At 36.6% G+C, this 13,668-nt stretch overlaps 1 protein-coding gene across 5 annotated transcripts in view; it reads right to left on the bottom strand.

Annotated features, from left to right (window-relative positions):
* The window catches only part of USP24 (ubiquitin specific peptidase 24), a 171,855-nt gene that overhangs the window by 109,338 nt on the left and 48,849 nt on the right, over positions 1-13,668 (bottom strand). For all 5 annotated transcript variants that reach the window (XM_064282027.1, XM_064282026.1, XM_064282025.1 and 2 more), the window contains exons 4-8: positions 11,547-11,690; positions 10,729-10,851; positions 6,499-6,534; positions 5,892-5,957; positions 818-883 (exon numbers count right to left, since the gene is read on the bottom strand). In XM_064282027.1, coding sequence (XP_064138097.1) covers positions 818-883; positions 5,892-5,957; positions 6,499-6,534; positions 10,729-10,851; positions 11,547-11,690 — 435 coding nt within the window. The remainder of the gene's footprint in view (positions 1-817; positions 884-5,891; positions 5,958-6,498; positions 6,535-10,728; positions 10,852-11,546; positions 11,691-13,668) is intronic.

Consider the following 13,668-nt stretch of genomic DNA (forward strand, 5'->3'; position numbering starts at 1 on the left):
AGTTACAGGTTTTACAAACTTATTTATAAAGAAAATAATAAATGGAGGTATTTCAATATAATATTTTATTTAGTAAAACTTGTTAATTCAAATGGAAAGGGAAAAAGAAACTAAAACAAGCCTTTAACATTAGAAAACTGAATACTCATAGCTTTGCTTTTCCATGACCCGGTGACTTATAATTCTGCAGAGGCAGGAAATCAGATGAATTGTGCCGTGAAGCTGTGATTCAGAAGTGAATGACTTTGCTAGTGAGTCTAGCCAACTGCTTAACACTGATCTAACTTACCACATAACGGTCAAGCTAAAAAAGAAAAAACAAACAACAAACCCATTGCCATCCAGTCAATTCTGACTCATGGAGAACGATGAGCTGCTCCATAGGATTTTATTTATGGAAGCAGATCACCAGACCTTCAGTGGCACCACCAGGTAGGTTCTAACTGCCAAGTAGTCAAGGGCAAACCACAGGATCTTATATAATGGCACTGAGTACTTAAATGATCCTGTGAAATGGGTAGTAGTATATGCTCATTTTATAAATAGAGAAATATGTGCTATCATATAGAAATTACAACTGACAATACGATAATTTGAAAGGGTAAATATCCTTTCAAATGTCTCCTATACTTTAAATTACTTATTTCCTGATTCTTCTGGTAATATTTTTACTAAAAGGAAGCTAATCCGAAGAAAAAAAGAAGAAGAAGTTACTCTGGACTAGGCATAATGCTGAACAACCTCATAAAAAGATACTATTCCTGTTTGCATGTCTTGGATCACCTTCTGAAGTAACTGTAAAACAGCTTAGTCTTACCTGTACCACTGAGGAGTTAAGGTACTCCGCACACACTCCCAGGGGCTGCACCAATGCCGAGACTGCCTAGAAAAAGACACAACGACTGTGAGCAGTACATGTGAGAGAGTTTTTTCCTTTCAACATTAAATGAATTCCTTTTCAAATATCAGAGAAAAATTTTAAATGGTGATTAGATCAAGTCATAAATGGATGACCAGACAAATTATACTCTTGGATATAAAGAACTGATAAAAAAAAAAAGATGTCGAGTCTTTTAAATTATTATAGAAATTTAATGTAATTTAAATCAGAATACACCAATGGAATTTTTTTGGCGGATGAGATGAAATGATACTAAAGTTCATACAGTCAAATAATGAACATTTTTGGAAAAATGAGAGTATATTTGGGGAGGGAGGGAAATGTCCTTTTAACAAAAAAAGGACCTACATGAACACAATTATAAAACTTCACCAAAGTCATAAAAGAAGGCTTGAATAAACAGGGAGATACCATGTTCCAATCAGTTTGGTAGAAATGGCAATTCTCCATATAAAAACTAAAAAAACCAAGCCGAGACGAGTCGTCAAGTCAATTCCAACTCACGGCAACCCTATAGGACAGAGTAGAACTGCCCCATAGAGTTTCCAAGGAGCACCTGGCGGATTCGAACTGCTGACCTTTTGGTTAGCAGCTGTAAGCACTTAACCACTACGCCACCAGGGTTTCCATTCTCCATATATTGACTTATAAATTCAATACAATTCCAATCATCATCTCAATGGGATGTTTTTTCAGGGGAACTTGACAGGCAGACTATATCCAGAAGAGTGAAAATATGAGAATAACCAAGAGAATTTTAGGAAAGAGTGATACTGGGCAGGGCTGGCACTACCGATCATTAAAACTGCACAGCAATAGCACAGAAATGAATCAAAGCGTGAACGAATGAATGGAACAGAAGTCCAGGAACAAAGCCATATACATACGTGACTTTGACATACAATAAAGCTAGCAAATCAAAATACTAGAGAAACGATGGATTACTCAATAAAGAATCTGAAAATAAGTGGTTACTTACTAGGAAAAAAATAAAAATGGATCCCTATTTTATACAATATATATATAAAAAAAATTCCAAATAGATTCAAAAGCTAAGTTTAAAAAATAGAACCATAAAAGCATAAAAAGGAAAAAATATTTTTATAATCTTGAGCTGGGGAGACATTTCTTTTTTTTCCCCCCATGGTCCCCAGAGCCCTTGGCCCAGAGTTTGCATGTGTCTATGGAGCTTCCATGACCTTGCCTTGGACAAGTTGTGCTGGTTTTAGGGGGACATTTCTCAAGCAAGTCAGAAAAATTTTAAGCCATTAAGGAAAAATTTGACTACATAAAATTTTAAAACTTCTGTACGGTAAAACATACCATCGATAGAAATTAAAAAGAGAAACAAAAGACTGAGAGGAAAAATATTTACAAACACACGAAACAGGGCACTGATATGCTTAACATAAAAAAATCCCTATAAATTAATTAGATAAACAACCCGAAAGACACACTAAACATCCACAGCAATCCACAGAAGAAACACAAGCAATAATCATATGAAGAAATGATCAAACTCATAGAAAATCAGAGTATTACAAATTAAAGAGTAACAGTATTTTTTGTCCATCATATTGGAAAATTAAATACTGAAAATATTCAGCACTGATGAGAATATTAGGAAGCCTTTGTGAGAGTACAGGCTGCTACAGGCATTTTGGAAAGAGAGTTAGTGCTATCAATTATAATAAAAAATGAATATAGTCTTTAACCCAGAAACCCCATTTTCTAGGAATCTATCCTTTAGAAATAGTAGCATAAGTACATGAAGATACATTTACAAGGAACACTTTGTAATTGCCAAAGCATAGAAGTAATTCAGTGTTCGTTAATAAATAACTGCATGATGGTACACCATCTGCAGAAATATGATGGCGCCATTAAAAAGACTGATAGCACTGACCTGGAAAGATGTCCATGATAAAATGTTAAATGAAAATATACTATTAGGTATAGCTTGATCACAATTTTGTTTTAAAAAGAGAGCAGGTACACATAGATGTGTTCTACATCAATTTAGGTAAGAGTCAGGCTACGTATCAAATGGCTAATCGTTATCTCTGGGAGGTGAGTATGTATGTGGGGGTGAGGGAGTATAGGGAGATGCAAGTTTCATCTCTTACTTTGTACAGATATTCTTACCTGGTGGGATTGTGAGTCATATTCTTCTCATAGTATTTTCCAAATTCAAAATATGTGACTTGTGCTTAAGTCTTATAACCAAAAAAAACAAACCAACCCCACTGCTGCTGAGTCAATTCCGACTCATAGCAACCCTACAGGACAGAGTAGAACTGTCCCATAAGGCTTCCAAGGAGTCGCTGATGGATTCAAACTGGCAACCTTTTGGTTAGCAGCTGAGCTCTTAACCACTATGCCACCAGGGCTCCTTATAGTATGGCCAAAATTTACTCTGGGACATAGCCACTTTCTCAACTGGTCAGAAATCAAGCACTTACTGTGAAATTTTAATTATATTTGTTTGCTAAAATTAGAGTCTCAATCCTTAGAATTTCTTTCTCCTATGCCTGAGTTTTACCATCTCCTCACTGTAATTCAAATAATATAATTCTACATCAACTGCAACAAACAACACAGCTGTCCTGATAAATGGTTTGACCTAAGGAAAAAATCTTGGAGGAATAGCCCAGCTTCATATGTATCTATCCTAAGCCAATTTTTGGTCGAGTAGGGTAGAACTTCTGGGCTGCTCTGTATTTTTTTTTTTTTTTTTAAGTTTTCAGTAAATTAGTGAGTAGTGTAACATTTTTTTAAAACGAAATAAAATTTTCTGATCTATGTCCAGTGAGGAAACCCTCGTGGCATAGCAGCTAAGTGCTATGGCTGCTAACCAAAAGGCTAGAAGTCTGAATCTGCCAGGCGCTCCTTGGAAGCTCAATGGGGCAGTTCTACTCTGTCTATAGGGTCACTATGAATCTCAAACAACTCAACAGCAAAAGATCTGGTTTGGTTTTGGTTTCTGTCTAATGACCTGTACAGCCATTTCTTAAGAAACCAGAAAGCTGAGAAAAAATAAAAACTCTGTACTTGAATAGGTTTTTTTTTTCTTTTGTTTTGCTTTTTAAATCATTATTATCTTTCAGGTCAACTTCCAACATACTTTATCCATTCAATGGGGATCAAAATGACAGCCCAACAATCTAATTAACTTCGTTCCAAGAAAAGCAGAAGAAGCTCCCTGATCAGCAGAAAAGTTTGTCAGTTTATGATCTGGCAAACATCTGACCTTTAGGGATGAGAAGTAGGTGGCAAGAAAGGGTCAGTCTATTACTGAAGCATCAGTCTCTCTCCCTGACCATTATTATTTTATTCATCCAAAGAGGAACCAAGGGAGTTGCTTAGTCATGGTCCCCCAGAAATAACTGCTATTGTAAGCACCATGTGTATCACTTAGGTATATTACTTTACCACATCACTTTCTGCACTGATCAAACACAGCAGCTAACACAGTGTCTTATATGTGTTAAGCATGTAACAGATTGTTTTTAATTCAATGATTAACTAGAGAACAGAACATGAAGTGTTTCAGTTACACACGTCAGCAGTGTGTAAAAAATTAATGATTAAATTATTCCCCTTATCACAAGGTTTATTTTTTGAGAAAATGACGTTGATGCGAAAATATAATGATATTAAGTTCCCTGAATAAACTGAATGCTTCGAAGGCCAGTGTAGCAGGGGCAGGGGTCTGGGGACCATGCTTTCAGGGGACATCTAAGTCAACTGGCATAATAAAATCTATTGAGAAAACATCCTGCATCCCACTTTGAACAGTGGCGTCTGGGGTCTTAAACGCTAGCAAGCAGCCATTTAAGATGCATCAATTGGTCTCGACCCACCTGGATCAAAGGAGAATGAAGAACACCAAGGACACAAGCTGATTACGAGCCCAAGAGACAGAAAGGGCCACATGAACCAGCGACTACATCATCCTGAGACCAGAAGAACTAGATGGTGCCCAGCTACAACCAATGACTGCCCTGACAGGGAACACAACAGAGAACCCCTGAGGGAGCAGGAGAGCACTGGGATACAGACCCCAAATTCTCATAAGACCAGACTTAATGGTCTGACTGAGACTAGAAGGACCCTGGTGGTCATGGCCCCCAGACCTTCTGTTGGCCCAGGACAGGAACCATTCCCGAAGCCAACTCTTCAGACATGGATTGGACTGGACAATGGGTTGGACAGGGATGCTGGTGAGGAGTGAGCTTCTTGGATCAGGTGGACACTTGAGACTATGTTGGCATCTCCTATCTAGAGGGGAGATGAGAGGGTGGAGGGGGTTAGAAGGTGGCGAAATGGACACGAAAAGAGAGAGTGGAGGGAGAGAGTGGGCTGTCTCATTAGGGGGAGAGTAATTGGGAGTGTGTAGCAAGGTGTATATGGGTTTTTGTGTGAGAGGCTAACTTAGATTTGTAATCTTTCACTTAAAGCACAGTAAAAATTTTTTAAAATATATATATATGATATTATATCTCGGGAATGATTTGAAGCTCCCATCTCACAGCTCTTTGTTATCTGTAAGTCTCTGTGATGCCAAAAAGCTTACTAAGCAACCTTGCTGAAATAAAATATTTTTCTTTGTGCCTGCCTGATGCAATGAAACGAATGCTGATTTATATGATCATTTAACTGAGTCATAAAATTTGTTATGTACACATATACTTGCCACATATGGCAGATATCCTTAGACAGTAAGATAATTTCATGTAACCATCATAAATTAAGAGAAAAATACCATAGGCAAGGGAAATCAATGAGATAAAAACACCCAAATACACTATGTTCAAATTTGATTAATTAGGAGTAAAGATTTATTTATTAGAACTATGAATGTGATCTTGTAAAGATGAACTTATAACTTAACTTTTAATGTAATATATCCAGATTGTGTCCCCCAGGTTGCATACCAACACAAATAAAGCGAACTTCCACATGGAGCGCACACAGTAGCTTAACTTACCCCAAGTTCTATGTCTTCTGAATGCAGCTTGGCTTGGATTGCTGCAAATCCACCCAATTCTCCAAACTGAGAAGGAAAAAAGCACAATTGCACATTGAAATGCCATACATTTAGTAATCTCAGCAAGCAACCAAGTCTAACATTTTACTTTACGTTCTGTAACATTTGGTCTCAAGAGAATCATCATGAAGATAACTGCTAATTCTCCTATGGTATACTGCAGGAGCTGTGCTGAGTCCTAGAGCTGATGTTTATTTGTATAAAGAATACGCACAAAGAGAGGAACTATAAAACCTACCTCCTTAGGAAAAAATTCTGATTATTCTCTCTAGCTGTCATTTACTTAAAATACCAAACTCTGGGGTATCTCGTTGTTGTTAGTTGCCGTCAGGTTAATTTTGACCCATGGCAACCCTTTGTGTGCAGAGTAGAACTGCTCCATAGAGTTTTCAAGGCTGTGACATCGCCAGGCCTGTCTTCCAAAGAACTGCTAACCTTTCGGTTGATAGTAAAGCGCTTAACCATTTGCGCCACACAGGGATGCCATGAAATCTCGTTAGAAAATAAAAAACATATTATATTGCCCATACTAATAAAAGCTGGATACCTTATTTACCAAATCCACAACCCATCCATGAGGCTCCTATGAGAAAAGAAAACAAAAAATGAGGTGGCAATATAAAAGCTTTTTCATTAACACATTTTTTTATTCTAAATGAAAAATTGGAAAACAAATACTAAATGTTAAAAAGTATTTTTGAAAGGTTTTTCCAAGTGTTTCTTAATGTGAGTCTTTGATATTACTGTAAACAATTTTGGGAGTCTCTGAGTGCATTTTGGTGGGATTGCCACAATATAGGATATTTATGCCATTTTGGGTAGCTGACATCAGTTGTTTAAGCTCACCAAAGAACAAGATAATGAGTTATATTCTCTAAGAAAGTTATATTGTAGAAGTTAGTAATTATTAACCTAAAGAGTAGCAAATCAGGAATAAGATGAATGTTTTATTTAGTCCCAGTTTTATAATTAGTTAGTGCTCCTGGGCAAGCCCTTTCTTTTCTCCTTTCTTTCCTTTTCTGAGCATTCACTGTTCCAGGTCTGGATACTGTTGTAGGGGCTGGATATAGGACAGTGACTAGGAAGAGAAGCTCATATTCTAACACAGTCAACAAAAACAAGTAAATCAACAAATACATAAAATAGCTGAAATAGTGTTAAGTCCTATAAAAGGACAAACAAGAGGTCCTCCCAAAAGGAGAATAAAGACTTATTCTATGGGTGACGGGTCATGGAAGACCACTCTGGAGAGGTGTTCGTTAACATGGGACTTAAAGTATGAGATAGATTTAGTCATTCAAAAAACAGTTCACGCAGAGTGGACAGAAGAGTGAAGGCCCTGTGTGGAAGACAGAAAATGGGCTACCTAATTTGAAGAACTGAGAGAAAACTCTCCCAGCTGAAACATAGTGAGCTGGGGGAGGGAGGCACAGATGAAGCTGCAGAAGGAGACAAAGGCCAGATACACAGGAACTTGTAGAATATGATTAGAAGGAAAGCAACAGGAGTGTTTTAAGTGAGAAAGTAATACATTTTACGTTTTAAGATCACTCTCGCAGTTATGTGGTGAACGGAATGGATGAATTAGAGAGTGAAAAGTACAGATGCTAGTTGGAAGCCTAGTACAGTCACTAGATGAGACATGATGGTCTTTGAAGTAAAATGGTACGAAATGGAAACAGATTGAAGAGATATTTAAGATTAAATCAAGGGACTTGTTTATGTTTTGGATATGGCCAAATTCACAATGACTTTATGGTCTGAAAAATCTTAAGCTGACAATTTACTCTAACTGGATCCTAATATTCTCAGACACCTGGAAGATATAAATGTAATTCCTTTCTGGAAACAGGGAACTTGCAACTCAGGCCTAAAAATCCCCCTTAGATTAAATTCCAAGAAACATGACCTCACAGAAAAACAAAGTATTTCCACATATGCACATGCATACACATACAAAACAAAGCATTATCAGTAAAAGCCAAGAGAATCAGACCTGCAGGTATCAGACAGGTTGCAAATTAAGCATAAAAGTGGGAATTGAAAACATGAGTCAAGAACATGAGACAATAAAAAATAACTAAACAAAGTTGAAAAAGAACCACCTAGAATTTATACAAATGAAAAGAAAAACACAGTAACTGAAATTAAAGACTTAATGAAAAGGTTAAATGGGAGATTAGAGAGAGATTAGTGAACTGGACTACAGATCTGAAAAAGAATTATCGTAAGTTCAGCACAAAGAGACAAAAAGAAAATATGAAAAGAAGTTAAGGGACATGAAGGACAGAATGAGAAGGTCTTAACATATACCCAATCAAAGCTGCAGAAGAAGAGAGACAATATTTGAAGAGATAATGATTGAGAATTTTCCAGAGTTGATGCAAGACACTAATCCTTAGATTCAGATGCCCACTGAATCTGAAGCACAATAAAAAACATAAAAAAAAAAACACAAAAAACCTCAGTTAATAGTAAACAAAAACAAAAAAAAACCCGTTGCCATTGATTCTGAATCATAGCGACCCTACAGACAGAGCAGAACTGGCCCACAGGATTTCCAAGGAGCAGCTGGTAGATTCCAGACGCCAACCCTTCTGGTTAGCAGCCATAGTTCTTAACCACTGGGACACCTGGGCTCCATCAACAAAAGGTGAGTGAAACTGCCAAACATCAAAGAGGAAGAGGAGATCTCATAAAGCAGCCATGGGAAAAAGACAGACTTTTACAAAGAAACAACAGTTAGACGAATAGGGACTTTTCCACAGCAACAAACACAGGAGTCAGCAGAATGACACCATCAATAGTTTGACAGAAAATAGATGTCAATTCAGAATATAAGACCCTGTGAAAATATTCTTAAAGAAATGGGAAATAAAGTGAAGTTCAGGCCACCAAAAATAAAGATTTAACAGCCCCTACTAAATGATGCTTTATAGGATATACTTCAGGAAGAAGGAAAAAAAAAAGAAAAATCCCTATGGAAGGTCTGAGATGCAGAAGTAATGGTACACAAAGAAATTCGTATATAAATATGGTTATGTCAAAACACTGTATAAAATAACAATGATGATGATTCTATTTTATGGGGCAAAAAACACAGGAGAGGACTAAGAGAATGCACAACAGTAAAGATAAAGAGAGATGAATCCGGAGCAAGAGATCACACAGAACATTCTAAGGTTTTGATATATTGCTCAGAGGCGGATACAGATAGATGACATTTGGGTTCTGTTTAGTTAATAAGTTAAAATTTTTAAGGCAATGATGAAAAGAATAACTGGGAGGGGAAGAAAAAGGTGAGCAGAGAACCATACTGAAGCTAGAGAGGGATGTGGTAGCAACGGCAGAAACTTTAAAGATGGACAATACTAGTGCATGCTGTATGCTAGTGGGAATGATCTAACAATGAGGAACAGGCTGCAGATACCAAAGACAGAACAGAAAATCTAAGGAGTAAAATGACTGAGAAGGTAACAGGGGAGGGGATCTAGGGCCTCTGAGGAGGAGAAATCTTTCCTTCATGATAATGAGAAGAAATAAAAAGACTAAACCTTTTCGGGGTCTCAGTTGCTGCATCACAAAATTGAGGGGAAGAGAATGAGTGTTTGCTAAGTACTTACTAGGGTAAGCCACCGTGTTCAGTGTTTTTATATACATTTGTCATTTAATCCTCACAATGAACATGAAGCGAAGATTTTAATACTCTGGGGGACAGTACTACATACGGTTAAAGAAAGCAGACCCTGGAGCTGGACTTCATGGGTTCTCTTTCAATAACTGCATATGTAAACTTGGGCAACTGACTTAACCTCTGTGTGCCTCAGTTTCTCATCAATGAAATGGGGTTAAAAACTATCTAATTTATAGAGTTTTTGTGGGGATGAAATCACAAAGCACATACTCAGTACCGTTCCACTCAACTCTTACCTCCTCTCTGCAGTACTGTATGACCCTACAAGACAGCATTAACTACTCTCTCTATATGCTGTATATCATACATATTACTATAATTGCATCTATTGTTTATTATACTGTAATTTTTTTTGTCTTCATATTTCTCCAACTATACTATAAGGTAGGAACCATGTCTTACTACTCTTTATATTAACGGAAAGGTCTGTTTTATTTGTATTTATATTTCCAGACACAGTAAATGCTCAATAAATGATTGATGAACTAAACCTCTCCTTCTACTACAGCAATGGACAAGGTTTCTATTTATTAATTTGACTTCTTTTAACTGTTTCTCATAAACCAAACAGTGTTTGAGCCAAAGGACTGATTAGATCATGAACTCCCTGTGGGTATAATGTTCTTGGCACACTAAAGGCTTTTAAATATAAAATAAAAGATATTGGTTCTGGGCTTGAAAAAGCAAAAGTTTTTATGCTTATAAAGTTTAGAAGACAATTATATATGAGACTAATTACCAGGTTATTTTCTCAAGGTGCAATTAATCATTTCAAATGTTCTAGTCTCTCAAACATCTCCATGAAACTGGGACACCAATTAAACTGGGGTTCTGATCATCCAACAAACAGGTCACTTCTCATTTTATTAAACAGTTTCAAATCTATAAAATTCTTTACAATGTTAGTTAACAGCTATATGAAAACATGCAATGTCTGAAAAATTGTTAAAGCAATTTTATGAGCCATATTTGTCATTTTTCCTAAGTTGTTTCAGTCCTTTCATGTAAACTGTCATTTTCATAGCACAGAAAATCTTCTCTTTCAATGTCTCTCAACAAAAAGATGAAACAACCTAGGCTCACCTTTTGGAAAGTAGATACTGGTGAAATAGCAAACGTATTTCCCTCCCCGAACACTTCTGCCCAATTCCTTTGAGATACTTTCATTCTGTTTTTAAAATGGTATTCATTATCAGGATTGAAAGCCTATATTCCAAGAGAACAGAGAAACATTATTATTACCTATTTCTACAGCAACACATATTAGCACTAGAAAAGAAGAAAAAATACAGCATTGGACTCCTTCCTTCATTAATGCAATGTTCCAAGAACACTGACAAAGCATATTCCTTAGTGCAGAGGAGCAAGCAACTAACGTGGTGCTCTTCTGTCCTTTTCAATATTTGCTGTGAGGGGAGTGAGGGAGGTAACAGGGTCAGGTCTGCTTCAAAGCACAGTGATGCCAAAACTCCAGATGCACCAGGACTACCACAGGTAGAACTGGGCAAGAAGGGAAGTGACAACAGAAGTTAGGAGGGAAAAGCATAAGAAGTGTCCCCTCTCCATTAGCTGTTGGAAAAAAAAGCCAGAAACCAAACTACGTGAAAACCTTATGTGAAAGTATATAAGGTGTGAATAATCAGGGAGAGATAATGGAAAGCTGTTTAATCATTCTTTTGAGCTGAAAAAGTTGTTAAAATTGGAAAGGCTATATCTTTCAAACTGAAAACACAAGATGGTTGCTCTGCTTATAAGATAAAAAGCAAGAATCCTAACTGTCAATATCTCTAAAGATAAAATCATTATCACTCATTATTAATTATGAGTCAGAGGAAAGCAGGTATTTTAAACAAAATCCAAACACAAAGTACTTTTCATTTTAGAGATACTGTTTTTTTTACCATGGTAAGCACACCCAGGAGACCAATAGGAATTGGGTCTTGTTTTATTCTCTCTGCAACCAGTTCTATTAACAGCATCAACATGTTGTAGATCCCTTCATGAATTTCAGTGCCCCACTTGTGAACTGCGCTTGATGTCAGGAGCTACAAAAACATAAAGGACGGCCTAGAGTTTAATTTGAAATAAAGAAAATAAGTTTACAGTTTATCAGTTCAATCTCAAATAATTAAGAGATTATTAACATAACACGAAAAGGTTAGCAGTTCGAATGCACCAGATGTTCCTTGGAACTCTATGGGACAGTCCATCTGTCCTATAGGGTCGCTGCAAGTCAGAATCAACTCAATGGCAATGGGTTTAGTTCATTTTTATGTAGATGACTCACTTAAAAAGACTCATAACTGTAGTGTACATCTACTTACCAGTTTATGTAGAGTTTTGTTCTTGAATTTTAATTTCTTTACATTAAAGCAGTTTGTTTAAAAGAAAATTTTTATTTGCTTCTCTACTTTTCATATTATTGGGGAGGCCAGGTGATACAGAGCAAGTAAAAACCTGAGATCAACTCCTGGCACTGCTGTTTTCTAGCCGTATGGCCTCAGACATATTTACCTTACTCGCAGAAGCTCAGTTCTCTCATCTCTACAGAGGCATTAATTTCTGCCCATTTCACATAGATGTTAAGAGGATCAAAAAATATAACATATGGGAAAGCATTTTATATATACTCTTTTATCTACTTTCGAGTCAATTCCGACTCATAGTGACCCTAAAGGACTGAGTAGAAACCCACAGGGTTTCCAAGGCTGTAATCTTTATACAAACAGACGGTCACATCTTTCTCCCTTGGAGAGGCTAGTGGGTTTGAACCACCGACCTTTCAGTTAGCAGTTGAGTGCTTAACCACTGCACCACCAGAGCTCCTTATTTTATAAATAGTACGGTATTATTAATGTAACCTAATGGCTGGCTGTCACTATTAATCAATATTTGTGGAATCTAAGAAATGAATGCTATGTTTCCATTGACTCTAAGACATATATTTTCCACATCTCAGAAACAGGACTGAATCTTCCTATCAATGCCATCTGTTGGCCAGACACAGCAAGACTCTAAATGTGAAAAAGTTTTAGAAATACCTTACCAATTTTGTTCACTTATGTTTTCCTTTTTAGTACGTTCAAAAGTAATATTCAATTTAAAAAAATGTTTAAACAAATCTCAAAAAGTTCTTTCTAAAGGACATAACATTATAACATTGTTTACTTAGCAGCTATTTTTCTTAAGCATAAACATAAAATATAGAACAATGATGCATCTTATAATTGAAGGCATTTTAGATTCGTTAAAATGGAGGGAAAAAGATACACAGATGAATCTAAAATCATCATCGTTGGATTCTCCCAATCTCCAGTCTTCCAGTCCTAAGAAGGGAAGTCTAATTCAGGGACAATTGCCAGGACAGGGAAGGGGGAATCAAAGGACTTCGCTTAATAAAATAATGGCAAATTGATATGGTGGTTTAATACATTTTTGTAAGATTTCCCCTCAGGGAAAACACTGTGTAATAAAAATATCATCTTAGCTACACTGGGAACCCTTTAAAAAGAGCAGCATAGAAGAGGCCAAACTTCTTGAGCTGTATGGAAAAAGCTCTGTTCCAAGTTTTCTAAAAACCAATTAGCTCCACTATTTGCTCAAATGAGCAAAAATCTTAAGGCTGGGTTTATATAAACCACTGAGTTATTATTTTTTGCAAGATACTTTTCGCCTATTTATTCCTTCTGTATTTGCAAATTAATAAAGCAAATTGAAGCAAGAGATTAACACTTAAGACACTTTATGTGACTACAAGATAAAAACCTATGTGGTTTTTATCACCACTCTCTCTGCTGCCACCTTATTTGTTCACTTTTTACTTTGAAAAATGGAGTTTTGTCTACCTTCCAGAAGAGGTGGAGGAATGCAGGCAGCACCTCTGTGAGGAAGACGGTCACAAGGTTTAAACATGACCATGCATAAAGGCCAAACCTAGATTTTTTTCCCCCTGCTTAAATATACTAATAAAGAATCCAGGCTGGCCTGAAGGTGAAAAGGTGAAGGAGGTAGAAGTAACAGGCA

This window comes from Loxodonta africana, chromosome 3 (genome assembly GCF_030014295.1).
Source record: "Loxodonta africana isolate mLoxAfr1 chromosome 3, mLoxAfr1.hap2, whole genome shotgun sequence".
Taxonomy (NCBI): Eukaryota; Metazoa; Chordata; class Mammalia; order Proboscidea; family Elephantidae; genus Loxodonta; species Loxodonta africana.